We start from the raw sequence: 28,000 nt of genomic DNA, 5'->3' as shown, positions 1-28,000 counted from the left end.
CAACACGTTACAAGACAACAAAAATTGAGTGGCGAATGAGCGCTCAGAAAGTGTGAAATGGGTTCACATCACTGCTGGTCGCCACTATATTTAATACAGAACTATGGACAATTGTTTCTGAGAAAGTAAGAAGTACTAGCATATATCAACGTACACAAAGCCTATAGCTAAACGCTCACCAGGGAGCGATTCATACTCATTCGTCTTATCTCGCCTCTCTTGAAAGCAACTCACCTCACCTGACGTAAAATCATCTTGGACACACACTCACACACGCGCATACAAACCATACAAATACGAAAGCAAGCGGCGACTGAACAAATCCAGAGTACTGAGAAAAGCAATGACGGAGAGGGAAAGATGATCAACAAAATTAGTTCTGTACAGTTGTGTTTCACCGGCGATGGCGTCCAGAATGAATGTATGAGATTAAAGGAAAGTTGTGACGCAATAGAATGCATCTTTCTCCGTGCATTTTTTGCCAGAAATAAGTGCTAAGTTATCTCTTTTTTTTTGCGGTATTATAGCATCCTTAACCCGATATAGACGTTCTAATTGTCGAGAGCCACCGATATGATTTGTGAAACCGACTATACAATACCAGACCATACCAAAGATGGGACTCGGGCGACAAAAACATAGACAAAATTGAGAATCCAGAGCTATTGAACACCGATTTTTTTCCGAGAAATTTACACGCGAGTTAAATGGGATGAATGAGAATAATAGAATAGGCATATAAATACGAACACGTTTTAGAGCTGAAGATGAACCGTAACTTGCTCCGTAGTATCGCTGACATTCTTCAATGATGCCTTGTCGCCTTAATAGGACAAGTGGCGCAAATATACTTACGCTTTATTATTCCACATTTCAAACCCATCCTAACACTAGTTATGGATGACTATAGCTTTTTCAGCAGCATGTGAACCGCGAGCTCCACGAGACTTGTTCATGTGGTCGAGGCCAAGATACGGAGATGTAGCCAACGCTAAAAATATTTGGCACGTAAGAAATTAGGAATTGAAAAGACCTACAAATTAAAGTCACTCACATGCAACATGAGCGTGCCCAAGTTCCGCCAAGTTCACTCTTCCATTCGATGTCATGTCCAAATACCTCACTACTCTTGAAGAGGAAATCAAAGCGAATTTGTACTTCTCATATTCCTTGTCTGGGATTTCGAGCCTACTTTGAATACGCTCTCGAACGCTTGACAGCAGTTCGTCGTTGGCTACCTGAAATATGGAAATGAAAATTATTCTCAAAGGCGATAATATGTTCAAAAATAAAAACGCAACGGGGCAGAGATATTTTAGGAATAAATTCTCCGAACAACCGTAAATACCATGCTGCCTGAGGTGCAAATATAACCTCAAAGAATGATAGTGCTGGCAGAAGAAGCAACCTTTGAGCAAATCTAATCTAAAACGGATTGAAGCCTAGTAATAGTTACGATATGTCTTTTTTAAATTTTTACTGTTGCTACTAGCCCATACTTGCAAGTGGTTAGCTACTGAATTAGTCGCCTTTTCCCTCAATCTTCCACCCCGCGTTAAACACAAAGAGATATAGGGGTAAAGAAAGCGTATTCCTAAAGTCAATACCTTCAAGAAGAACGGAACGCCAAACATTCTCCCCGGATCTTTGTCGAAATGTGCTATAGGAACGAGGTATTCGTTACTCCTGACCACAAGCTGATCCTGCGGAACCTCTTCCACTCGCCCCTAGGTAGCACATCAGAATTTAATGAAACAAAATAAGCATAAAGAAAACAGATCAATTCACAACAAAACAGTTCAATAATAGAACAGTATCCTACCATGTACATCGATGGAGTCATTGTCTTTTGGAACACTTCCATAACGGACGTTTCCTCCTTGAAGATCATATAAGCTCGCATGCTTTGACTGCTCTGCCCAACATATACAAGTCTGAAAACGAATATTAAAGTACAGAATAAAAGATACAGGTATGAACACATTAATGTGTCATGTGGAATTCTTCATATAACCGTCGAAAGAACAGCAAATGAATTATAGCTAGCTATAAATGTTAACCTCAATTTCCCGGTGCCATTCGCAGCAAACTTAAACTCGCGTCTAGCCTCCTCTAAAATATCTCGAACAGTACCCGTTTTCTCTGGGAAGATGGTGATCTCCTGAAACGAGCAACAGAATGTCTATCCAACGAAACTAGGCACAGATATTATATTGCGAACACTGAATCAGACCGTTATATTCATCTTTTCGTCCATCATTTGTATTTTCATTTGTCGCTTTCGTTCCATGTCAGCTATAGGAATCGGCATTTTGGTGTAAACAACACGATACCTTAAGTACGAAACTAAAGATAGCTTATGTGAGAATCCTTGTTACAATTCGTCTCAACTCCTTTTAATTTCCCCCATCAGTAGACCTCCCTCGTAGTTGTTTGAGTTGTAAGAATTTCTACTTATTGTATCTTCAAAACAGCCAGGATAATAGAGAGTAGGATATAGATGAACCTACCTTTTGTTACGTCTAGGATCATGGAGTTGTGCACCTGCTAGTCCCAACAGTCCATTAACGCGCAATACCTGAATAATTCAACTTTACTGAGATAGAACAACTTATAATCTAGTAGTAATCATTTACTTTACACTGAGCATCGGTGAGGAACTGAGTCGCTCTGTCGTTGAAAGGAGATACTCGCCATAAAAGGATCTTTGCGGGATCGTAGTTGATCTCCTTACCAATGTAATCCACCAACTGCCGCATGGTCCAGTTCTGAAGCGAAAATGGATCCTCAATGCTAGATGAACTTGCTCCGAGATAAAACGCACAAGCCCAATTGTCCCTGTGATCGGTGGATCCACTTCAGCATGGCTCGAAACGAACGAATCATTATTCGCTACAGCCTCGATATCGATAGTATTGTACAGGGTGTCCAGATGAAGTTTCGCGTTGTTGGCTTCATTCGTGCGATCCGCCCTTTCAGCTATCAACAAACCACCGTCACTGACTTCAACAACTGTATTGTCAGCGCAAAGTGGCTTTCCCAGACTTTCGATTAAACGAATTCGGTCCGGTGCAACTTCCTGGAAACAAAATAATAAACATCGAAGATGAGCATCTTTGTGAAGAGAACAAACCTCGTAAAAACGCAATGGTGTTCCCTCTGGAAGTCCAATTAGCTTCAGACACTCGCTGGTATATGCTGACATGCACTGACGATATGCGACAATGAAATGCCCAACATATCGTAAAGAACGTGACTCCTCATCGTAGTATTTGAGAAACATCAACATTTCCGCTAAAAATGAATCTTCAGATGGATTTCTATTATATCCAGTTACGGTAGGTCACAACATTTATGATGGCATTCCTATGTCTCGGGGGAGCACAAGCAAATCGAGTTATAGCTCTTTAACTTCTTCATGAATTTGCAATTAAGGCATAAATGATGCATTATGGGAAGCAATAAATATTTAACAAAAAAAACGTACAGTTCTCATTATAGCTTCTCAAAGAGCTAGAAGCAGTTGTCTCGATGTACAACAAATTTCGATCATTCTCCAGAACAGCTTCCAGCGTTTTCTCTTGCGTCTCCTCAGAATGCGGTATCTATAAAAAAATGTTTTATACTCCATTTCGTGAAATATTCTCTAAAGGAATCAATCACCAATGAGGTTGGGCGCAAGCGAGGCAGTGCTGACATGATACTGCCCTCATCCTTGTAAGTGGTCTCCTCGAATTTCCAAATACGGAACATCTCGCGGGCAGGAATCTGACATGAATTGCATAAATTTAAAACCAAACACAGTAACTATCAGCATACTTACATCATCATCACTTGAAAACAGTTTATGCTTCACATAATCGTAGAGCTGGGGAATCGTCATGCCTTTTTCAATCTTCTCTCTAGGTAGTCCAGTATCGTCCAGAAGCTTAGGATCAACCAGATCAAAGCCATTGTAGCTTGCAAGATGCTCATCTGTCACCATCTAAACATGACTAATAAGTAGTAAGAAACTCAAACTATAACCCAGTGCGATGTTTCCCGATAGCAAATTTCGTCTTCTATTCGATTCCGATGAGAAAAAAAAAAACAACAATCGTGTTTAAAGGTGGATCGCAGAGGGAAATGAATGGACTGGAACACCAGCCACGATAGCGCAAACCATAACCCACCAAACAAAAAAAAACCACAAGTTTTACTATGTTTCTGAAGAAGAGTTCAGATCCTCTAATTAAGTGGCTATAAATATTGACTATTTCAAGTGAAAATGATCGCTTGTATTGTCTATGTCGTTGTATGTTGTATTGTTTATTTGTCTAGTAACCCCTTTAGTATACACCAAGACTAATGGCTCAATGAGCTACATGATACTCCGAAAATATAGTTGGGTGAAAACGACATGAAGCACAGCCAGTTGCGTAAGCGACAGCACTCGACGCGGCGCGGTGGAGCGTAGCGGTCGGTTGGTTCGTGTAAGGATGGTCGCCACCGCCACCCATCTCTGCAGTTCACCATTGTCCCACCTCGAATCCAACCGATGTCTCCATCGCCCCGCTTCGAGCGCAGCCCCCTACGCAACCGTCCGTGGTTCATATCGTCTTGACTCGACTATATTTCACACAACAAATACTTCAATGTAGTCAGGAGAATTTTGAAGGCTACTCCAACGCAACCTAAACCCTTCGACAAATAAATCAAATGCAAAAAGAAGCGTGTAATGAAAGAAAATATACAAAGCAATTTCTACGAAATACTCACCACAATTTCTGTGTAAAGATGTGCTTCTTGTTTTTCTTTCTTTTTCTTATTCTCTTCCTCCCTTTCGTTTTCAAACCGTTGCACCAAATGAGCTGGCACTTGCAGGTTCTCATTCTGGCAAAGCACATCGTCTGAAAACAGCACAGGTTAGTTTGCATTTCATCCAGCCTAACTAGCCAACAATAGTCAACTGGTTGTAAACAAATGCCAACATACCTATGCACGTTTGTCTGACGTAAACAAGCATGTAAGCGTTGGTATAGGTTCTTCCAGTAGATTCACCGTCATCTCCCCCGTAGTTGGCCATAACAGCTTCTCTAACGGTTGCGCGTGAGACCACATCGTCGTCGAATTTACACCACTTAAACGAAATGTTGACTCTTTACGTATACGCAATCTGGCGCATCAAATATTGCCACTCTGCGAAATTTGCTATGGAATGTTCCTAACCTTCGGTTTGTATTTCTCGCCGGGTGGTCGCAGACCGGTGTTAATAAATACGACATAGTGACCACCGTGAAAGTCACCAGAATGAACAAGGACAGCGTGTAGACAGTAAGTATAGTCTTCACCATTGCCCTCCACAAATTCGTTTAGACAGAGCTTATCCGGGAAAGCGAATCTTAAATATTAGTGTTCTTTGGATTTTTCCATGCTTCAACAAATGTAAACCACTATAGTCGGGTAAAAACGACATGAAGCACGGACAGTTGCGTAAGTGGCTGCGCTCGAAACGGTACGGTGAAAACAGCGGCTGGAATCGAGGTGGCGAACTGCAGAGATGGATGGCGGTAGCGACGATCCTTGCACAGTCCCAACCACAACGCTCCACCGCGCCGCTTCGAGCGCAGCCACTTGCGCAACTGTCCGTGCTTTATGTCGTTTTGACCCAACTAACATGAAGCTCCCACTATGCTTCACAGGCGTGGACGCTAGCCATGAGTGAAGCACTACTATTTCGTCAGTACCGAATTTTACCTAGCAGTGCAGCACTCAAACTCCACTACCGCATCTTTGAAGCATACTTAGAGTCTCACAATCAAGAAGAATACGAACTTGTCGTTGATTTTCACATTTGCGTCGAGGGTGGCATCGTATTGAAAGCGCATGAGCTGCAAATGCAGAACCGGCGGGAAGGTAACGAATTTCACGCCTTTCTCAGCCGGCTGCATCCCATAATCACCAGCATCGTATTTGTTCTCACCGTCTAGACGTTCTACTTGCACGTACTCCCGGAAGGATTGCATGACTAAAATATACAATAGTTGTTATAGGTAATCGACACAACAATAGCATCTATCGCTACTTTCAAACAAAAATAGTGGGTTGCAGGAAGCACAACAAATTGTTGGAGGTATGTTCTTCAAATTAACAGCGACCATCATTTTGTTACGTTCTTGGCTTTATTCCCAAAAACACTACTTCCTCCCATCTGAATCAGTGATGTTTTCTCTGACCGAGATCACGGAAGCCGTAGTAAGGTTTGTTGACAGTACGAGAAAAGATCCTTGCAAAACACGCGTTCTTACTCGAGTTGAGAGTTTACTGTGAGGTGTTTTAGTGTAGTGCTACGTGTTGTATTGTCCACACGTGTACGAACCGAGAGCTATGTCGTAGATGATTTTCTGGAAGTTGCATCACTTCTCAACAAACGATTCTACTCTTCTCCTGTCTTAGTACTGAAGTGAAGCTAACATCAGTTTTTTTTTTCTTTTTTCAAACTAAAACAGACAGGAACACGTGAAAAGAGAGAGATTCTATGTGGGAAATGGTAGTTCGGGAGCACTCATTGGCATCCTCATTTCTGGACTCTTTCTTACTTCTTTCTCTTAGTAACTTTACCTTACATGTCATAGATCGTCTAAGACTAATTCTTAGGTTAGGGCTCCAATTGATCCAGCTATTTACTTTTAGAATAAGGGCCCCCAACTACATTTTACCCGATTCTACTTGAAGGGTCTTACTGTTTTGTTCTCCATTAGGGCGTAACAGAAAAGTGGAACTATGCTTGTGTGGGAGTAAATGTCATACCATGACTGCTTATCTACTATCTGCCTTCAAACTCGAACATAATTCTCAAGATTACCGCTTACAGATATCCCTTGATTTGTTGCATTCTTCTACACGACATTAAATAAATGAACGATTATGCCAATTTGTTCTTCTCATGATCTTTCGCTCACAACTTAAAGGCATCACCCCACGAATCTGAGGTGGTGCAGATTTCAGGTGGAGTAATCGTATACGCGATGGGAGACTACGGAGAGGGAGGTGATTCCGTCTATTTCTTGCTAATTGCCGTAAAAAACGGCCCGGAAGATGCGGCGCCGCACAAGACTGGCGCGCTCCAATCGAACCTCTTGTACAAAATGGTGCGCCAAAACGAATGAAGCCGTATCTTCCGGGCCGTTTTTTACGGCAATTAGGAAGAAATGGACGGTATCACCCCCCTCTCCGTAGTCTCCCATCGCGTATACGAATACTCCACCTGAAATCTGCACCACCTCAGATTCGTGGGGTGATGCCTTTAAATGTTTGTTTTTTTTTTCCTCTTCTCAACATAATCAGTCTTGTCATGGAATGGAATAAGGCTATGGACTAAATCGAGCTGAGACTCGCTACTACGTGAGTAATCCTCTCAAGAATTGATTTCGACAACAACGATTTCACAGCCCTTCAGACTAAACTCAATACTGGACTTCTTTTACGGCTCTTCTCCAGATTATTTATTAGGTCTACGTTATTTATTTATTTCTCTAGGTATTCTAGGTTGTTTTTTTTTTCTTAGCTGTTCACAAGTGCACAACAAATTTAAAATGTGTTGCGCTCAAGATAGCTATTTGTTTAGTGTTTAGGGTCCAAAGGTGTTTAGATAAACTCAAATCTGCGCAACTCTGTGATTTTGAAATCCTGGAATGATCTGCGGAAAGATATCCAGTTATTGCTGTAAATAGTTTGTGAGAAACGAGACTAGCAATTATCAGCTCATCACCACTAACGTGGAACATTCGTGAGCAGGTAAGTTTGACAAGCTTGAATTACGGGCATTTGATAATTCCGTTATATTCGTATACCGCTGTAATACAGAATGAGCATGAGATCACTCACTGTTATTCTTTCCTTTGATATTTAGTTGGATGTCATAGAAAGGCTCTTCCTTGCTGCTTTCAAAGCTCACGTTCGTGCAGCGGATATACGATTTCATGACACCACGAAACAAGTTAGGAATAGTGTCCTCGACCTAAGAAATAAGCACAGTATAAGAGGATTGAATGTTGTGAAAGGCTCTAGGGGACCAAAGCAAAGGAAGTAAATAGGAGAAGTTAGTTGGAAATTCCCTTCTGTTCAAAGCCTGGTTTTTACAATTACATATGTCCAGATACAACGTACAGGAGACTTTTTCATCTTGCTCTCCAGGTTGTCCAGTAACACTCTGCACAACTCTTGTACATCGTGCTGCATAAACGTTTCCAACGAATCCCAACCAAATGATTTTGTGAGCTTCTTAGTGCCAACTGGACGGTCGGAGTGCTTAAAAATTGAAAATGTAGCATGAAGCATGGAATTGCGGTTTTTTTTACCTGCAAATCGTAGAATACCCGCTGCATAGCCAAGGCAACATTATTTTCCGAATCATCTTGTGAAACTGGCATGTCGTATACGGCCTAAAGAGAAACATAGTACTACTTAAAATCATAGATGCGATAGTCAGAGCCGGTGTTCCGACTCTCTTCACTTTTGGACGATAGGCGAAAAGACCCCCTTCACTTTTGTATGGTTAGCGAAGGGACCCCCTTCACTTGAACTGCACCCCATGGGCTAGACCCCTTACACCTGAGGAGGGCCCGTCTCCTCCCTATGCTCACATCACATCTATCGCAGCTATGCTCAGAAGGCTGTAAGATCAACGGTAACAAGAAGATGGGAATCTAGTTGGTTAGTTCCCCACAATAACACGAAAGTACATACCTTTCGCAATTTCGTAGTGAAATATAACGTCTGTAGTATAGAATTCATATAACATGTTGCTCCCTGATTTTTGAGTCCAATATAACCGGCATGTTTCTTGCTATCCCACCTAGAATCAACTTGGTAAACGATTAGGATCCACAAAATTGATCCAGAGAAATTCGGTTTGGTAGAATGTTAAACTCACTGTACACCGTGCGGGGCGTCCGCTGACACATGAACTACTAAGCGTATAGTATCGTCTTTAATAAAACCATTTTCGGGATTTATTAGATGCTGAAATAGGACACAAATATATCGATCCCAAAGTCATTGGGTATAGAATGGAAAAATCCGGAAGCCTCACATCACATGTTAGAAATTGTGAGTATCCCCAGTCATTTTCTTTCGGGTAGAAAGTATGAGTTATCCGTCGAGAATGATCTTCGAAACCTTCTATTTGTCCCAAGACCTGAAATGTGATAAATAATCACTACAATCATAATGGCAATTGAGAACCGTGAAACACCCAGTTTATTAGATCTACATGTTTTATCCATTAGGATCACCAATACTGGAGGTGGCGATGAACATACCACTTCACAATACTTTTTAGCTCATCGCAAAGCCCATGTGACGCTATGTGAAAAATAAAACTATTAGACTTTTTTTTTCAGAATGTCTGTAGTAGTAGTTGTGCTTCTTCCGGGTGTGTCTGCAACTCTTTCGTCAGTTTTGATCTCCAACAGCACATGTAGTGTAGACTGGCAGCATTGATTAGCTTTTTTCACATCTAGTTAAATGTTCTGCATTAACAGATCTATCATTACTCCGTATTATCCGTATCTGCGAGGATTACAGATATACTTTCACTAATTCTCTACTCTACTTCTCTACTTTTCTAATTCCCTACTGACCAACTGCTGTAGGTCATCCGTTAGTGAAAAGTCATTAGTAAATAAATATTGACTTAGAGACATCAATTTCAATTATCAATATTCAATTTTCAATTATCTCTCCGCGGAATATCTCGAGCATGAGCTTAATACACGCGCAGCCAGGGGTTACAGCGATGTGCACGCGCCGCAACTGGTTTGGACCTGTAAGAAAGCCATTTCCAAATCTTAACATGTTGACCGTGTTTGGCCCTTCTGACGCATTATTGATCCCATTCATTCTCATTTCATTCACTACTCCAATAACGACCTGTCGTCTACTCGTTCATCTCACTGTATATCGCATTGCTCCACACTCCAACTCTCCTATATATCCAAGATATTGTTTTATGATATACGCTAGCTTGATGTTAGGGACCTCATCACTACCTATGTTTATCATTGTCTCAACAAATCCTCGGACTAATTTCTCTATTTATTTCCTTTATGGTTAGATCTGCAATCTGCGAAGACGTATTGTCAGTGCTTCAATACGAGTTAGCAGTGGATACAAAGAATGTTAAGCAACATTCGTTTGTTCATAATTGTGCGCTACTTGAATGACCGAATGCACTCCATACAGACTTTTTCCAGCATTTCTTCTTTATTCTGGCGCTTACTTTAGACAAAATAATATTGAATAATAATTGATAAGAAGTTGCTAGCGAAAAAAGAGTGTTAACGGATTTTGGAAGCAGTCAAGCGCCGCATGGTCGCTACTGAGCGCATTCACAACTCTTAGGTGAAGCTTCGATCAATGCGTACCATTGGTAGTGCGTATCTTGACCTACTATGATCTTCTTGTCAATAGATCTCTACTTTTCTACACGGTGCGAATAATTTCTCGTTTCTTAAAGCTGCGCAGCATTACTCTCGAACCTTGAAATTAGTTTTTTTTTTCTTCAGCTCGTTGAAACGAAACGAAAGTAAAGCGATCTCATCTCATATCTTTGTTGGACTAAACATGAATAACTGGACATATTTCTGCTCTCGCTGGTTTTTGCAGCAATCGATCTTATTATCGCGAGGCTATTAGCGTATCTCAGCCATCACCTTAGTAAAACCTTTAGTGCATGAATCTGTTGACTCAAAATCGTTCCATTAGAGCATGGCAACATGTGTACACTATTTTATGTGCTATCTTTCCTTTCAAAACGATTTTTGACGGTACTTCGAAGTCTCTTCTGGTGTATATGGATGGTTAATAGCCCAATTTTAGTTCCCCTAACTCATTTCTCGGCCAGTCTTCTCCGGAATTAAGCATATCTGCACCCAATCAACGAATTTGACGCTGACACATATTTTGCTACTGGTAGACCCGTGCCTACCTTCAATGACGCTGATGCTATGCAATTCCAGGCGACTGCATCGGAATCTCCATTACATTGGAGAAAGAAACCAAGAGCTTTGTTAGGTCTCGTGCCCGTTCCAACTCGAGCCGCATCCCTAAACCACCGCCGCAGCTCTTTAGAATACGGATCGATAATACGTGCAAAACGGGATAACCTACCTCGGGATTGCTAGAATTTTCCATGGAAGACCGCGAACAAACACAGGTTTCGACAAACGTTGTTGTGTTTCAGGTGATCCTTTACAGAATTGACTAAACCCATCAATATCGAGGTAGATTGTGCCTTCTGGCTTATACAGATCATCGGGATCGTCCTCCTCCTCGGTCATATAATCACTTTCGCAGCGAGGCATGTCTTCAACTAACAAGGAACGGCCTCATATGTTGCTTATTTGAGAATGTTACATTGTGGTATATTGGGAAACACCCCTTACATTTCTTTATAGGCTCAGCACATTCATCATCGCATGATACGTTTACATCCATAGCTGCATCTGGAGGTGTACATGCATCGTCCTCTTCGCTTGCTGAATCCTCAACCATGTCAACCTGTGCAAAAGTATTCAAGAAATTCAATTTGGATATTTTTACAATATGAAAATGACTCTTCTGCTGCTCTCCTCGCAAAATCGTCACGAAGTTTGAGCTGACATCTTCGAACAAGAGTCATGAACAAGAGTGATCAATTACCTCGACGTTCTCCACATCTGTATCTCTGTTATCAACGTCCATGTCTCTGTTCTCCACGTCCGCTTCATGATCGTTCTTCAGCTCGAACGCTTCTTTGTTGGGGACTGTTTTAGATTCAATCTCCATATCTGTGGTGTCTTTTTCCGAAACGCCCTTCTCTACGCTTTCCTTCCCCGGTGTCTGTCCCTTCTCGTCCACTCCGTTCTCCATTTCGTATTCAAACGGATCACGAGCGGCAATAGTCTACATGGATCATGACTGAGATGCATCACAAAACAACATGAATAATAAGAGCAAGAATTTCACGGAATTCGCGATATTGTGAACACACATCATATATGTCACCACTGTGGTTACAAATAGGTTAAAAAGGGAGTGGTGATAAAAATATGGAAAATATTATTTGAAAACCAAAGCAGAAGGATGGAATGAATATTTGTGGAAAAAATGGAGTTAATAGATATTGAACACTGGGAAATATGCAAAAGAAAATGAAAAATAAAAAAAAAAAACAAAAAAAAAAACTTCCAAGTCCACAATACATCGAGTCCAAATAACAAAACAGCTATGACGACAGCTGTGCAAGTATGATGAAAATTAAAATCTGAAAAGAATAAAAAAGAACACTACCTCGATCACTGCATCGGAGAAAATGTCGTCATCACTGTTTATGTCATAGTCATCGTAAAAATAATGAAGATTTACACTGCTTGGTCCTTCTTCGTCTTCATCACTTAAGGGTCTTCTTATGGTCGCTGGCATCGACTTAGGGTTAATCGGTAGCCCTAAGTGTGAACCTTTATCTATTTTTGAAACACATACAGACACATTTGAAATGAACAGTGCAACAACTCCACTTAACCCTGATATCAAGTCTTACGAAGATATCTTAAAATGTTATCCGAATCTGCTAATACCATCATCTACTCCCCAAATCTCAACGAAAACATTGTTGTAAACCCCCAATTCCACACCGCCGAATACGAAGCTCGCAACTAAAGAGAGATGTTGGGCTGCAGAATTCTGTCGCTACCGTAGCATCATATCCTATTTACACTGTATGAATAAGGATGTTTAAGCTCAGAAATAGTCCTGCCAGATGCTCAACTTTCCTTAAGCAAAAACTTCTTTCCATAGTTCAATTCAGATTCGTGAATTCCCTTGCATTTAATAACCAACGCGATCTATCATTCTATCTGCATTCTCGAGAGGAATTGTTTGCTGTTACCCATACAAAGTCTATCTACTTTCTGGCCGAAATATACGTTGGTTTCCTCCTGTCATGTACTTTGTGCACTTTTTGCTAACTTTCTTGACGTGAGTATCTTACAAACTGATGAAGTTGTGGCAAACTCCGAGGATGTATACAGATCTTAATGAGGCATCAATGCAGAAGCGTAAGTTCCCTCTTATCGTTGTTTTTCGGTTAACAAATAGGAACCAGGATGAGGAATTTTTCACAGCTTGTTCGCGCTCACTGCTTCGAACCTTTTGGGCACCGTAATCATCTATTGCTATTTTGAAATAACTTTCTAAATTGACAGAGAGTACCCTTAAATAACCACATAACCATAATCCTAACCAATTATGTGGAGGGAGAAACATGGCACTGGTTTCGATTCAGAAAACAGCGCATCAGTAGGTATTATTGAAGGCTTCTCGAAATGGAAAAAATAGCGAAAAATAACTGAAGGTACCGCGGATGAAAAGGTGCATAAATTCAAAGATTAAGGGCTTTGAGGAAATTTTGTCGTGTGCATCCTAGTTTATACAATTTTGAGGATTTTTCTCATTATTTCTAACACGGTTTACTAGTGCAGTGCTATAGCCAATCCTTTTGAAGGACACAAAACCGAAATGAGAAATCTTTTCGTCATCTATAGAACTCTTCTCCATATTTGTGTAATTTCTCTGTCAGAAAAAGCTAAAATCACATGAGCTTCAGAGACATCAAAAATCTGCAGTAGTCACTGAATCTATGTCGGGACATGAGGAGCGTAAAATTACTTCACCCAACAACGTTTGTTGCCCGGTATTTGAGAACGCAAGTATTTGTCGGCGATTTAGACCTCCCTATTAAAGGTCAGAGAATTATTGATGTGTGATGACTAACTGAGGAAAAACAAATCCAAAGTAGAAATATTTCATCTGATATGAAACGAAATAGAAACTCACTGCGAGTAGCAAAAGCACACATTCGACCATCTTCTTTTTCTTCATCCTATCTATACAGAGCTAAAGGTAAGATGAATTAATGAACTGGTAAACATGCATGCACTGCATCTGATGTCTTTAAGCTGAAAAACAATTTAAAACAACGTCCACATAGTTCTCGGAACGTATCAGTTGCTTGCAAACTACATCAACTACTAACAGAGTAGCGCTGAGTGAAGTTGGGCCACCACAGGGACAACGAGGTTACGATCAATGAACCGGAAGACCATGGCCCAGAGGACCGCCGGTTAGCTACAGCAGATCATAACGGAACGGATAGCAAGTTATCTTCTTTTGAACCTCCTAATAATATTAGTTTTTGACTTGAGAACGTATAGATGGAAAGTGAATCAGTGCAAGTACTCGTATATAGATGAAGTAAATAACCAGACAATTAGCAGCACTTCGTATTTGATCTGCTTTATCGATGAATTGTCGAGACATGGGCGGGCCCGAAAACGTCTTATGCACTGAGTTGAGGTTCAACCCGTTTCTGAATTAACTGCTTCTCCTCGAGAAAAGGTCCGTTATGACGCTTTCTGCCGGCTATGCAAAGTGAAGGACCTTCAACTTAGTAGCGAAATTATGGTAGGAAATATGCTTAGAAACCTAAGAGACGAATAAGACACTACTCCTCCAGGCGATGACCAGGGGTGTGATGGCTTAATGTCAATGACGAATCGCTGACACACGTAATCCATTTGAATTTGACACAAAATGAGAGGTTATTTGGCAAATTTTTGGAGTTTTAGTCTTCTCCAATTATATGTAATGTCGTTATTTGGAGCTGTAGCGAAAAAAAGTGATTTTTGTGAGAGGTACCGTTGGAAAGAGTGGAGGTTTTTTTTCTTTCTTTCTACTTTTTTTCAACCTCTAACAAGGCATTTTTTCTTTCCTTAAAAATCAGAGAGCAATGTTATCTAGTGGCTAATGGATTTGGGTTTTAAAAATGAAATTCGTCCTCACTTTTCCGAGTATTTATTGTCTATCTCAAGTAATAACAATATACACAAGATTATTCCCGTCTTCTCAAGCAGGTCAGCATATTTAGAAGCAGATTACTAGGATGACAAAACAACAGTGGAAACAGATAATAAAGTGCACACCAGAAAGAATATCAAGATCTGAGCAATTCTTTGATAGAGGCGAACAAGTACGGCCCAAAACGTCACGAAATCGCAACTTGGTGTAGCACTTTATGTCCAGGGAGTAAATAGAGGTTTTTCTGGACGTCAGAACGGTTAGTTCCATCCGATACCGAAACGAACGACTTCAAAAAAACGTTCCATCTGGATTACGTAACTCAGCGACTTCCTGGCGGTTAGCCTCACTCTGCGTCCCTGACAACCTGATTTCTCTGACACATGAATGAAGCGTGTTAAAGATTTTGTGTAATAAACAACACTATTCTGTGTGGACTGTTAATAATTTGTCGATTTCGGTTTAGAGGTTAGGGACGAACGTGTTGACCAATGCAAACTTGATCACATGTAGATCAAGAAATTGAGTAGTTTTGACGTCACAGTTGGTCCTCCCTAGATTGCTCCGCCACGGTATCTTTTGGCGGGGCGGCCGGCAGGGTTTTTGTGCGCTCGTCAACCCAAACAAACGATAGAAATCACTAAGAGGTTTGCCAAGGATGCATGTTAAGATCTGCGGTTGTTTGAGTTTCGATTTCCCGGAGTTCTCGATGCGGGATGTCAAGTGTCGGGAGTAAGATACTACCTGACGAGGTTCTATGTTCTTAGAGCGTAGCTGTTGCGGAAATGGCATTGATACCGAAGAGGAGGGATAATCTCCTGGTTCGTACATATGTGATCAAGGACGATGGTAATTTATTTGGTTTTGTATGTGGAGTACGCTTCTGAAGGAATGCGCGTGTGTGCGCGAGGCAGCGCGGATGCCACCCACCTCATTGCTCAATTCCTCAAATCATGTCGTTGTACTGATTCGCATAAGCATTTGATATTGTTCGCTTTGTAGCTGTTCTGTGTTTAGAACCCTCTACTAAACAATGCGGTCGAAATCTCGTTCAAACGCTTCACCTGGAAGGAGATCCGAATGTGAGTTGCGTGCGCATGTAGTCAGGTGTTCGCTAAAAATTTCGTTTTTCCCATTATGACTGTCGAAGTAGTTGCTTAGACATCTTTTTTTGCAATTGTAAGCGCCTTTTTAAGGCTACTCGAAAGAAACTGGCACTAGTATGGACGCCATTGCTTCGTATAGTAAGCTATATTTCTTTTGTTAACCTTAATTTATTTTGTTCACTTTATTCCTTATAGATCATCTTATTTCTAACTACCTGCAGTACGCTTGCGTTCAGCCCCAGTTTTGCATTAGTAATGTTGGAGATGGAAGCTTTTTGTTGAAAGCAACTATAAGCCCGTTTCCACCTCTCACCAGTCTAATCGCAGAAGATGACTGGTAAGTTCCATTTGCTGTGTGATCGCTGTTGTTTCTTTCTTTTCATTTCTTGTTTAGGTTAAAAGTTATGCAGAAAATGAAATCCATTATGCAAGGGGATGATTCTGTGCTTGAAGAAGCGTCAGTGGCCAACTCGTATGTTGTCTGTTTTTCCGCTTTTGGACGTTCCACTAGCTGATGTTTTGTACCAGCTTTTGTATACTTCATTATCGTTTTTTTTGTAGCAATTTATTTTCAGTAGTACTGTCATGGAAGGCGGTTCGAAGACTCCTCTCTCCGACAGTGGGACAAACAATCTTGTAGATCCTATAAAAGATTCCCCTCCACCATCACCTGGAAAGTGGTCATTTTCGCCAACTCATGAATGTACTCCTTCGTCTTCTCCTGCTGCTAAATGTTACTCGGTGTGTTGTTCTTTTTGTGCAAGTTTTTTTTCTGATTACCAATGTGAGAAGTGCGAGTGACGTCGATTTAGATTTCATGTATTTTCGAATGAAATCCATGTGTAGCGCTATACATGATTTGTTCGTGTTTGTCCAACTGAATCAAGTCGTTCTGGTCATTTCTCCCGGAGTTTGTTTCGAGTCGTTGCAGGCGGTTGCTTCATCGCCACGTCGTCGACCTCTCAAAGTGCGCTTCCACCGCACGGGAATAGACAAGTACGAGGTGGTTGCTTCAGCTGCAGGAAGTTGTGCCAGCGAGCATCTGGAAGGGAGCAGTAAACAACCGAACAAAAAGATCCATAAGAGAACGAAGGTTGCACATATCATTTTGATTTTTCTTTCCAAATCCTGTTATGTGTTCGTGCAGAAGACGAAGAAGCACAGAGGATCGGCAGAACTTGGTTACTTTGCGTATATGATCGGTTTGTCTCTTATTTCCAAATTCCTACTTCCTTTTTGTTTTGGGAAGCTCAGACACAAGTTTTCCAGACGAGAGTAATCTCTTTGAAAACCATCAAACCATCTCGTCTGCGCACGCACCCACTGAAAATGGCAGAAACGACGTTATTGTGCCAAATGGTAACGTGCATGAGAAGGATCTGGATTGTTCACTTTCAAGAATGGGAAAGAACATTTCTAACATGGATGCCATGGCGACGTGGCCAACTAAGATCGACGGCACCCCTAGCGGAGAAGATGATGATGCTGAAGCATCAGTTACGCACCATATTTGGAAAAGTTAGTTTACTGTTCGATTTCTTGCTAGTATTTTTTCTACCGCGCATTCGATCTCTTCCAGAAAAGCATCGACGTGGTGAACCCGTTGTCAAAACGTCTTATGTGAGAAGACAAGGCACTCCAGTTACCTGTGAGCTAATTGTTTTTGTCACTTGTTATTTTTGATTTTTCCATTCCTCAGCTCTGTTTTTAAGGCACAATCAAACTGAGAGACCGATCTCGCCTGACTCCTTGTTGGAATGAGGTGGTTTTCTTGTTGATGAAAATCAAAAGGATGTTTATTAATTGCAGTTTTTAAAGAATTCCCCACTTTACTCCAATACTCGTCTATCGCTATTTTTTTATCCATGATCAGGGCTACCCTTAAAAATTAGCTGTAATAATTCCAATTTAAATAATATTATAGATGCTATAAAAGTAGTCACTTCTAGTTTGTGTGCGAACCCATAGGTTGAAGGGTGTAACTCGGACGTCTTTAAGTTCCTCAGATCCTTCATTCCGCCTATCTGCCTGTATTTGTCTTGAAAATTCGATGAAACTTCATAGTGATGACCCTTGTTAACAATAGGCGGCCACGGTGCTGCTATATGTCCATGATTTGCTAGCCATCCTCGTTGAGGAGTTAACAAAGAAATAGATGTATTTGTCATTCCTTGTAATAATGCTCATTTTCAGCTCCACAATGGCATTGTTCCTCGTCGCAACCGCGAAAGTTTGTCGCTTGTCAAATTCCATCTGAATTATTTTATTTGTTATCAGAAACCTTTTTAAGGGAGAAAATCTTGCAATTCTGCTCCTCCTGCCCCCGCTGTTTGTCAGCATCCACAGCGTGCCACTAAAAGTGCTTCTCCACATTGTCATCGACGAAGTCGTTACGCACCAATTTATACGGATAATGACATAGTTCCGCTTTCACCATTTATGAATACTGTATGTTTGGGTTTTTATGTGTATAAGTCTTATGTTGCTTCACATAGAACTCTTTTTTGTTTAGAGATCGAAATATCAGATTAAAGTGGGAGCATGTGACGTCAAAAACGTAGAAGATAACGTGAAGGATTTGGGTCAACAAGCACCGCCATCTGAAAATGGTCAAAACGATGAACACCACTTTGTCAAGGCAAATCTTTCTTCCGTCTTCTTCTAAGCTTCGTAGAGAGCTTTTTCTTCAGATTTTTCGATTTTTTCCTCATATCAGTATTTACGCCGAGAAATTTCTATTATATTTCAAAAGCATTGTTTGTTTATTTCATATTAGAGTAGAGATAATTGGGTTAGAAGCAGAAAGCTGCTAATTTGTCAATGTGTTAACAATGGTAATCAATTTGGAGGTATTCCGTTGTTTATATAATTTCTATATGTATTACATGAGTTATTTTTATGCATTGCAGGACCAAATTATACATAGATGATGGAAATTCGTTTAGGGTATAAAACAGGAGTGTGAGGATGTTGAAGAGAATCAATCTGCTAATGATGTAACTCATGACGATACCAGCTTGAGAGATACGTACCATGCTGGTAAACCATCACGGAAGCGTCGTCCGCTAAGTCGAGTAAGAGTAGTTTTGATTTAACGAAGTCTCCATGTATAATTTTTGCTCGTTTTTGGCTCTTATATTTTATTCCATTATTACTTTTGTAGCCCAAGAAAATACGCCCAAGAGCAGGCAGACGTACTGGTGAACGTGTAACGTCAGACGAAGAGGTTTTGTTCCTTAATTTTCTCTTGTGTTTCTACTGAGTACTGTATTTTCCAGCTACCTTCTGAAGCGACAGGTCCTACAAAGTCAATGTCATCCCCTCATAACTTTTGCGACGACGAAATTCAAAGCGATAAGCCCAATGAGTGTGACGTGGATGACTTTAACGCAGAAGAAACTCATAATGATGACTTTCCTCTTTTCGAAGAGAAATGCGAGGTTCCCAGTGAGCGTTCATCTGCTGAGACTGACAAAGGATCTCCCACTGATGGACTCTACATTGACGAGGAGGCGCCTGTTGATGAAAGAATTGAGAGAAACTTGGGACAAAACCGATCCCAAGTTAGAGAAATTCCAATACGTCAAAGAGAGGTCAAAGACGAGCCTGCTAGCGCTGATGATAATTCCGACACTGTTGTTTCGAAACCAAATTATGATACAACGGAGACTGGGAAAGAAATAATTGATGAGAACCAAGATTCTGGGTTGCTTCTTCAACATCAATATCGCAGGAAGTTCATGGATCATACGATAGATCCTTCAATAGGTTATAGGTAGGTCTGACATCTTTATGCCGTTCTTCCCAAATGATCCTAAAAAAGAAGCGCACTATCTTATTCCAAGTTCATTAGTTCTCTGTCACAGTAGTACAGGACGTAAGTCTGTTCCGGAGAAATTTTGCAACATAAGCAGTGTTTCTATCCTGTCTTTACTCTTGGTCAGATCTGCCACTCTCCACCAATGCAAGGAAGTAGCGGAAACAAGGGGTGCTCACATCGCCAGATTTGCCAAAAATCTCCCCTTTTTTGGAAGAAAATGACCGAAACGCAAAGTTGTCCATGTAATCAGGCCCTTAACGATGGTGTTAACTGAATTGTACATGCAACCGCGTGCTCATCTTGCGCATCGTTCAATAATATACATTGCAGATACAGGATGTGGTCGCATGCGTATCGGACTTTCCGCACAAATCCTTTCATTGTGCCTCCTGCTCGCGGTCAAGTCCCCCAACTTGTTCGCTATCCACGCCGGCCTGTGAGGGAAGTGCGCTCAGTGACAAGAGATGATAAATGCTATGTGAAACTCGGCGTGAAATACGAAGTAGCTGTTTCTAATCTACCAAAGGTAAGTAACACCTAATTTTCACATTTAACATTAACACCTAGTTTTCTTTATACGGAAGCTTAGTCCTACCGGGTAGTTCAATGCAAAAGGCGTTCTTAAAGTCAGTAGCAACTTTTGTACTATGGTTTTGTATTGAGAGAGTTTTAGAGAACGACATAGCTCATAGTGAATATTTCTTTGTTAGTTAGATTTGAGGAGAAAGTGTTCCAGGTCTTTTCTTATTTTCTACTTAGTACCTTTTATCATCGCATTGCGCGTTTAGCCAAAAAGCACGCCTACTTCAAAAAGATCATTTCAAAATCAGATAAAGTAGTGTTACCACTTTATTTGTTTTAATCATTGTACGTGCTTAAGTCATTTCAAAGAAAAAAAAAGTATTTTTAGCATTTTGTTCAACGGATCCAAGCTCAGATGTCAAATCACTGTGATTATTAGAAACTGTCTAGTTATCAGAGAATTTTTGCTGTAGATACGGCTCTCTTGTTAGGAAATGCTATCATTGCTTTGTTCTATTCATTGTGATTTTTGCGAGAAAAAAAGAATCATCGATGAAAATTTGAAAGAGCAAAGGAAAACGAATGAGCACTTGTGAATCTATCAGAATGTATTTCTTGAGATGCACGGAAAAATCAATAACCTGGTCAAAAGTGCGGCGTGATCTGCACTTCTACGTTTGCGGGAAAGACTACTGCTGAAATCATGTCTTCCATATTCCCAGCATTTCACATTTTATCTCGAACTTTAGAATGAGAGTCAGATTTTGTATGGTGATAGGAATCGCTATGCACAGTAACTGACACACTCTTTTCCGTGAAGAAAATACGTTTTTAAGGGATTGTTTGAGGATTTTATAAAAGAGAAGCTGAAACCGCTGAGTTGAGACCTTCTTTTTTGAAATAAAAGAATGAAATAATGTCATGTATTTGTAGATGGATGTTGGTTGTAGAGAAGTCAACAAAGGGAGGTTCCCTCCTTTATTGAATCTCATGTCTGTCATGATAAATGCAATTTTTGTAGCTCGCCCAATTCTATACTATATTCGATCAAATTAGAGAAATAGGGCACTCTAGTTGATTCGGGCAGCCAAATACAACGGGCGATGAGAGTGTCTAATGCTGTGAGTAATGTTATTTCGAGAGGAAATATAATAAGCCGTAATAAATTCCTGATCCTAAATTCATGTGCTGAAATTTTTGTTTATGAGATGAACGCACTGATCGGTAGCTATGGTGTGATATGATACGATATTCGCAGTGCGACTCCAAAAAAGCAAATCTTTGTGAAGATTGTGCTTGTCGGTGTAAGGGTTACACATCAGTACATGATCTCCTTTGTTGTATTTGCTAAATATTGGGAAATTTGGGATCTGGCAAATCGCTGCGCCGAAATCTGAAGGAAGTGAATGGTTTCAATCCTTTTATACAAGTGCTACTGTCGAAATTTCGTAGATCTATGCAGTATTCTACTCTATCCCTGTTCTACCCTTCTGTCTTCCGGATGGTTACTGCTTTTTTCATCTAAGTAATGCACGTTAATGATCTATAGGCACTGATCACTGCAAAATTTACATGTTTTACAAGAAAGGAACTGATACTCGGCTTGACACTGATTTCATTCGATTTGAGACAATAGAACGAAAGTGATGGTGTGGAGTAGTTCTCCTGCCGTAAAGTGGTTTTATTGTAATGGGGAAATATCAACAACAAACATTTGTTGCATTTGAATATTTGTGAAGTCGCATCTAATTATCAAGCCGTTATTTCACACTTTAAGATTACTATTTTTGCTTCAGTCGCATCGATTTTCTCATAGCTGTACTTTTTGTTTTCACGTACCTGATCGCAACGTAAGCGAGGACTGCAATAGTATGCACAAAGCAATTTGCTTGTATGAGTGGAGCTTGGATGTCAATGTGAGGTCGAAGAGGACGAACGCTTTGAGTGTGATTTTCCTTAAGCTGCTCCACAATCTCACGGATTCCCCTCGCCCCTTAATTCCTCATTTAACTGGTTTCCTAAGTGCAACCTTTCGTTTCTTGCAGCTGTAACTTTTTCTTGAGTTCTGTTTTTCTCGTCCTTTTCCTTCGTACGCCCCCAAATAGAATATGTCGTCACAGTGTCAGATTGTTTTTAAAATGTAGTCGTCTGTTGTTTATTCTTTAAAGGAACCAAATGAAAGAAATTGGAAGGAAATTTACGTGGGCGATGTGTTGTGGGTAAGGTGGAGAAAAAATGAATATTGGCCTGCAACTGCATACAGCATCTCAGATACGGCGCCGGTCAAGGTGAGTATCTGTTTCTTCAAATCGATTGATCTACAAGTGTATTTTTCATTCTTGTCTTAGTTCTTTCAAAGCAGATTTAAAAGAGCCATGAAACTCCATCGATGCTTGTTACATACTTCCTTGTAGGTTACTGTGCTGTGGATTAATGACAAGACTCAGAGCACTGTCGACTACACTCTAGTGGATTCGTTCGATATGGCATTCCACATTAGGTGATTTTTTTTTTTGCCAGCCCATTCTTTTAAGCTCTCGACTGTTCCTTCTTTAGCTTTTTTTTTCTAGATTTGAGTAGGAAGTAATCACCGTTGCAGTAGCAATTTTGTCACACTTAGAGATTATAAGGGTGAACTTTTAGAAGGGCTGACTAACCAACTGCGTGCATTTGAGGAAAGTTATGGACTGCGAAAGTTCACTTATTAGAGCTAAAATCTTGAGTTCGCTGAGTTATATCATGCTGGAGTTGTCAGTGATTCTACCATAAAACATCTGCATGCCACATCTCGCAAGAAATTCCTTAGTGAACTGCTAATCTACAGTCACGTCACTCATCAGTCATCTACAGTCTACGTTCCGCTTATCGTCTTCTTTTGTGAGAACACAAGTTTATTGGAATTCACTAAAGTTCTTACGTTTCCATCCTCATAATTAAGCTCAGTTCATTTGTCACGATGAAATCGTATCCTAAACGAACGTTGCAGAAATAACGGAATGAAAACCCTTCCGGTTCCTACCTTATATCCATTTCGTATCGATTGGATCTTAGCCACATTACCGTACTCGAATTAGTCGCGCTCCTGAATCCGAACTGCATTCTATAATTCGGCCGCTAATTCACTATATCAATGTTTTTTAGTTCTTAGTTTCTTCTTTATACCACTCTCCTGTATGTCGCGTTCCTGGGGACTTATATGTAGATGAACTTGGCGTCTTTGTCTATTTCAGGAAGTGTTGTTTCTTGCTCGTTATCCATAAATACCTTTGCTTTTCATGGTTCATATGTTTTTGTTCAGGTATGATGCTCGTCGAAGCGACACAAAATACGTCAAGGCGGTAGCTACTGCACTCCGTTTCATGGGTAAAATGGGATTCTGGGAATGGTAATTACCAGTTTTATTTGGTTGACTTTATCCAGGTAACCACTGGTTTTTTTTGCAGTCACATTACTGCAAAGGTATACGACGAGATCATAAAGGAAGAAGGGGAGTCTTTCTGCCGTCACATTTTACCTGAGGAGTTACAAAAGATCAAAGAGAAGTCAAAAGCACCGAAGCTGGGAAAGGAGACAAAAAAAGACGACATAGTACGTCAGATTTGTTCTACAGTTGTGCTCAAAGTTCCACAAACCCAGCTCCACAAATTGCAGAAACTGAGATTTCTTGAATTCTGAAAATTTACTATGTTGTTGGTATTCTTCCTATCTAGTCGATAATATGAGGCGTGTTTTTGCGCTAGAGTAATCTAAAAGATATGGCTGTAGTAGTAATGATAACAAAACTAAATGATTAGAAGTGATATATACATTTGCTTTCCCTTTCTTTGGTAGTCAACATATAACCGCAGATGCATCCAGATAATTAGCAGACGTCCATCTTGAAGTATACTGATCGAATCCACATTTATAAGCCCACAGAGTCATGTCACAAATCACGTCTTTGGAGAGAGTGTGCCCTTTCTTTTACTACCGTTAACAGGTTTGAATTTCAGACAAGAATGCAGAGATCTGTGGAAGTGCTTCAGGCTCTTCAAGCTGCGCATTTTATCGACATTTATCAGCGCTCTCCTCTAGTTGGTAACGCCTTACCCTTGACTCAGCAGATGTAAGTCCCATACTATAGCCGTGAAATATAGATGATTACATCTGTTCAGAGTCGATGATTACCAAGGTAGCAAAGAATACGCTAGTGGAAACCTCGATCCATTATTCGTTGATGGGTCAATGCTATCATTCGACGAAGACGTCAAAGTTTTCGACATTGACCCGGAAGTCATGGGCTCAAACGAGATTGTAAGCCCTTTCGTCAGTAAACCTTTATTTGTGACCTAGATAAGGTTGAGCTTGTTGCCTTGCAATAGAGAAGTTCGAAAAAAAAAACTGTTCAGATCATACGCAGGTCAGAAATTTCATTTAAGAAGGGTCGTCGCTCAATAGTTTAGTTGTTTGATAGGAAGCAGTGTTCGCTGCTGCTATCACATTGAATACTTCACTGGACTTCACTTTGAGTATTTGCTTGTGTGTTTCATCCTTGTTTGATTTTTTTTCGCTGTAGGTTCAGTGGGACGGTGACAGTGGAATGGCCTCATCTGGTTGTGACACAACTGATGCTTCTTTGGGCAGTGAGGCTCCGGTTGATGATGCTGAGGTAGCTCCTCCCAATGCAAATGTCTCTGATGGTGATGCAAACGAAGAAGAGGTACAGTTGATGCATGAATAATGCCCGTGAGTAGTAATAGGTTGATGGATAGTGAACAAGATTGCTTTCTTCGCTCGCATTAAAGTTGTCGGTCGTTATGCTCTTTACGCGTTAATTGCCGTTATGTATTATATTATATTATATTATATTTTATATATATATAATGATCTAGCTTGTGGTTGCCTCGATGTCCACTATCTTACGAAGTATGAACTAGCAAATTCATGAAACTGTGTCTCTAAAATTGCTTTGAGAAAAAATTCTAGTATAACAGCTGCTTATATTCTTTTCTACTTACCCTATAGGCAGCAGTTATATCAGATGCACTCTGTGGAAGAGTTCTGTTATGCAGTCGATGCGCTATCAAGATTTTTTTCCTGGACAACAGTTCGAGTCCTCTACTACTTGAACGCAAGGTACGGGAGGTGTTATCTGGTATATAATCACTGTTTTGAGCAACCGTAAAATATGGCATTTCATTTTACAAAGCAGCTTTTCTACCTCGCTTTGTTAACCGTGTAATAAACAACGTGTCCAAGTCAGATTCAAAACAACCTACTTCGGCGCTAAACTAATATTTCCGGAATATTTCCGACGTTGTTGACCGAGTGCATTATTGATGAGGTGACCGTATAACATCGGAGTGCTGCCTTTGCACTTTTGAGTTTTTTTTTTGTGTTTCTGCACCTGCATTTGCTGGATTTTGTCTTTTTTAGGACATTAAATGTAGAAGGTATTCGATTCTGACACTAAATATCAACTAATTTCAAAAATAATCTACAACTAAATAGATACTAATGATGATGTAGGTGTATTCGAGGAGAAAAAATCAAATATTTGTGAATGTACTTCATGTTTATTCAGTATTTAGAATCGCTTACCTTCACAAATATCTCATTCGATAACATGAATGCTGCGCTTGGTTTGCAGTTGCACTCTGCAACCTTAAGATTTCTACGTAATGTACGTAACGCTAAGAATTACCCATAACTTCCAATCGAGCGTAACACTAGGTCAAATAGGTGATGGACGTTTTTGTTCCGTCATTAAGTACCATTATATTATATCAGTATTAACTGTGCATCAATGCATACAGTCACTGGCAGGTACATTTGTCCGGATGTTAGTGGTTCGTGTGCTGTAACGCACCCGCTTCATCTGTTTGACACGCTCCCTCCGCTCTTCTCCTCGCCCTGCCTCAGTGGAGTGTGCATCGCGGCCAAAGATTGCTGCATGCGTTCATATAATCGATTACTTTAATTATCAGAGATGCTATCAACGGAAAAAGGAACCAGAGTTTCTGGACACCTCACTATTATATGACAACTGATTTGGCTTGGTCCAGAGATGACTTGATTCTCAGCTGAACGCAAAATTAAATCAAATTTACTAATTCATCGAGTTGACAATAGATGGGAATATTCGCATATGTCTGCCTCAGAATAGGTATTTGTCTCAGTTTATCTAATCTCCAAATAAGACAACCTCTGAGATATCGATGTTATTTTTTCTTTGGATTAATATACAATCCTTGACCTATTTCCTTACAAAACATTACATCATCAATTTATCACGCTCGTCTGACCTAAATCTACTATTTACATCAACTCGAATATTAGTAATAAGTCAGCAATGAGTATTCAATTTTACTCTGCGAATCTTCGAAGTATTCCACGTTGTTGTTGTTTTAAACGTGCTGCTGTACAGAACATAATAGCAGAGTAACTGTAACAATGTTAAATCAGATTATCACGGCCCCAAATGTTCTTGAAATTACGCGGTACCTGAATTTTGCAATAATGTGATTGTTTGGTGCACTTTGTGGCAAGTTGCATCGTTTTTTTTTTCTGAAGTAGGTTATCGTCCATTTCCTAACTCAACTAATCAATTACCATCGACCGCTAACGCATTCCATTGACAATAACCAAGTTTCCAGCATGAAGAATTGAATTCAATGGATGAACTATTGCGAGTACTTCCATGAATTACATTTGAATGTCGTATTTCATAAATAGTGGCAAGGATTTCACTTTGATTAGAGATGGAAACACATCGATCCCTCAAATAAGCTGTTTCAATAGAAGTGGCGGCGCCCTGGCTGCAATACCTTGTTCATGTGCGTGAAAAACGCTAGCAAATATCTAATTCCATCTCCTCCGAGTAACAGCGAATATCTTGGGCTTCAGCTGATTTTCTGCGCTACGTCGAATTCCTCTGCATCTCTCACTATCAGTTGCATGCTTCATTGGCCTTCACAATAATCTCCACGTGCATTTGGTGTGCTCTATTGTTTGAGGAACGCTCCATTGATTAATTATAAAAACAGTAACGGATGTGTTCAGCAAATAGATGTTCTTTTGATTCAATTTCCTATCCATACATTGATCATATCGATTTCCAGTTTCCTCAGCCATTTTCGGAGATAGATGCGCTACGTCTTACGAGCCCTGAAAAGCTGCCACCTAAGAAGCGCCACGGTGCTCGATCCGTCACACCAAAGCCAGGATTGAAGAAGAAACGCCTTTGAAGTGACGACTCATCTTGCCAATTATCAGTGCAGTTACTGCCTTTTTTCATTCTCTTCTTTTGCGTTCGTCTCTGAGTGCCTTCACAAGTATGCCATGTGTTGGACATTATAATAATCTCTCTTCAAATGTTAATGCCATGGTTTTTGTACCATTGTTTTTGTTTTGCAGAAATAGAACTGTTCGGACTATCAAAGATAGATTTGTTGATTAGTATAATAGATCTGATGTTTACGTGTATTGTCCTTTTCAAATCATTATTCCTTCGAATACCGGTCTTTTCTCCTCGGTCGTGTTATTGTTTTGCCAGACTTTATCACTCCTTAAGAAAATTACCTTCAACTATCATAATTTTTCAAATTAGTCCTTACTTGAGCTTCACATTTAAATGATAATTCTCTTTTTACTGTTTTTTTAAATTCAGGAAATATGCAAATCAAATGGTGACCTA

The 28,000-nt window shown here is 40.2% G+C and overlaps 2 protein-coding genes across 3 annotated transcripts; one reads left to right on the top strand and one right to left on the bottom strand.

Annotated features, from left to right (window-relative positions):
* Window positions 1-890: 890 nt before the first annotated feature.
* Window positions 891-14,126, bottom strand: RB195_025937 (uncharacterized protein; the record flags this gene model as incomplete). Of its 2 annotated transcripts, none has more annotated exons than XM_064214273.1 (29): window positions 891-991; window positions 1,055-1,238; window positions 1,608-1,727; window positions 1,823-1,934; window positions 2,061-2,161; window positions 2,234-2,333; window positions 2,511-2,578; window positions 2,637-2,768; window positions 2,825-3,079; window positions 3,134-3,294; window positions 3,488-3,605; window positions 3,664-3,768; window positions 3,824-3,985; window positions 4,759-4,889; window positions 4,975-5,119; window positions 5,209-5,380; window positions 5,815-6,007; window positions 7,867-7,999; window positions 8,149-8,289; window positions 8,340-8,423; window positions 8,728-8,836; window positions 8,915-9,003; window positions 9,074-9,178; window positions 10,970-11,087; window positions 11,152-11,353; window positions 11,427-11,541; window positions 11,683-11,925; window positions 12,313-12,467; window positions 14,057-14,126. In XM_064214273.1, 29 exons carry the CDS (start codon window positions 14,124-14,126, stop codon window positions 891-893), a joined length of 3,924 nt encoding a protein of 1,307 aa, XP_064070154.1. The 2 variants fall into 2 exon arrangements, with proteins under 2 accessions (XP_064070154.1, XP_064070155.1); XM_064214274.1 differs by lacking the exon at window positions 14,057-14,126 and adding an exon at window positions 13,858-13,879.
* Window positions 14,127-15,910: 1,784 nt separating this feature from the next.
* RB195_025936 (uncharacterized protein) lies at window positions 15,911-27,551 on the top strand (the record flags this gene model as incomplete). The annotated part of the gene is made up of 25 exons (XM_013435750.2): window positions 15,911-15,959; window positions 16,074-16,121; window positions 16,179-16,320; window positions 16,378-16,455; window positions 16,559-16,724; window positions 16,915-17,076; window positions 17,131-17,185; window positions 17,253-17,501; window positions 17,563-17,631; window positions 17,696-17,745; window positions 18,177-18,213; window positions 18,274-18,431; window positions 18,496-18,621; window positions 18,929-19,057; window positions 19,147-19,209; window positions 19,262-19,758; window positions 20,134-20,329; window positions 22,494-22,613; window positions 22,740-22,825; window positions 23,624-23,710; window positions 23,769-23,913; window positions 24,318-24,430; window positions 24,480-24,618; window positions 24,881-25,024; window positions 27,426-27,551. 25 exons carry the CDS (start codon window positions 15,911-15,913, stop codon window positions 27,549-27,551), a joined length of 3,234 nt encoding a protein of 1,077 aa, XP_013291204.2.
* Window positions 27,552-28,000: the final 449 nt, after the last annotated feature.

Source organism: Necator americanus, chromosome X (genome assembly GCF_031761385.1).
Source record: "Necator americanus strain Aroian chromosome X, whole genome shotgun sequence".
Classification (NCBI taxonomy): domain Eukaryota; kingdom Metazoa; phylum Nematoda; class Chromadorea; order Rhabditida; family Ancylostomatidae; genus Necator; species Necator americanus.
The sequence above is the reverse complement of the archived record's forward strand: the minus strand, read 5'-3'. Positions and strand labels throughout refer to the sequence as shown.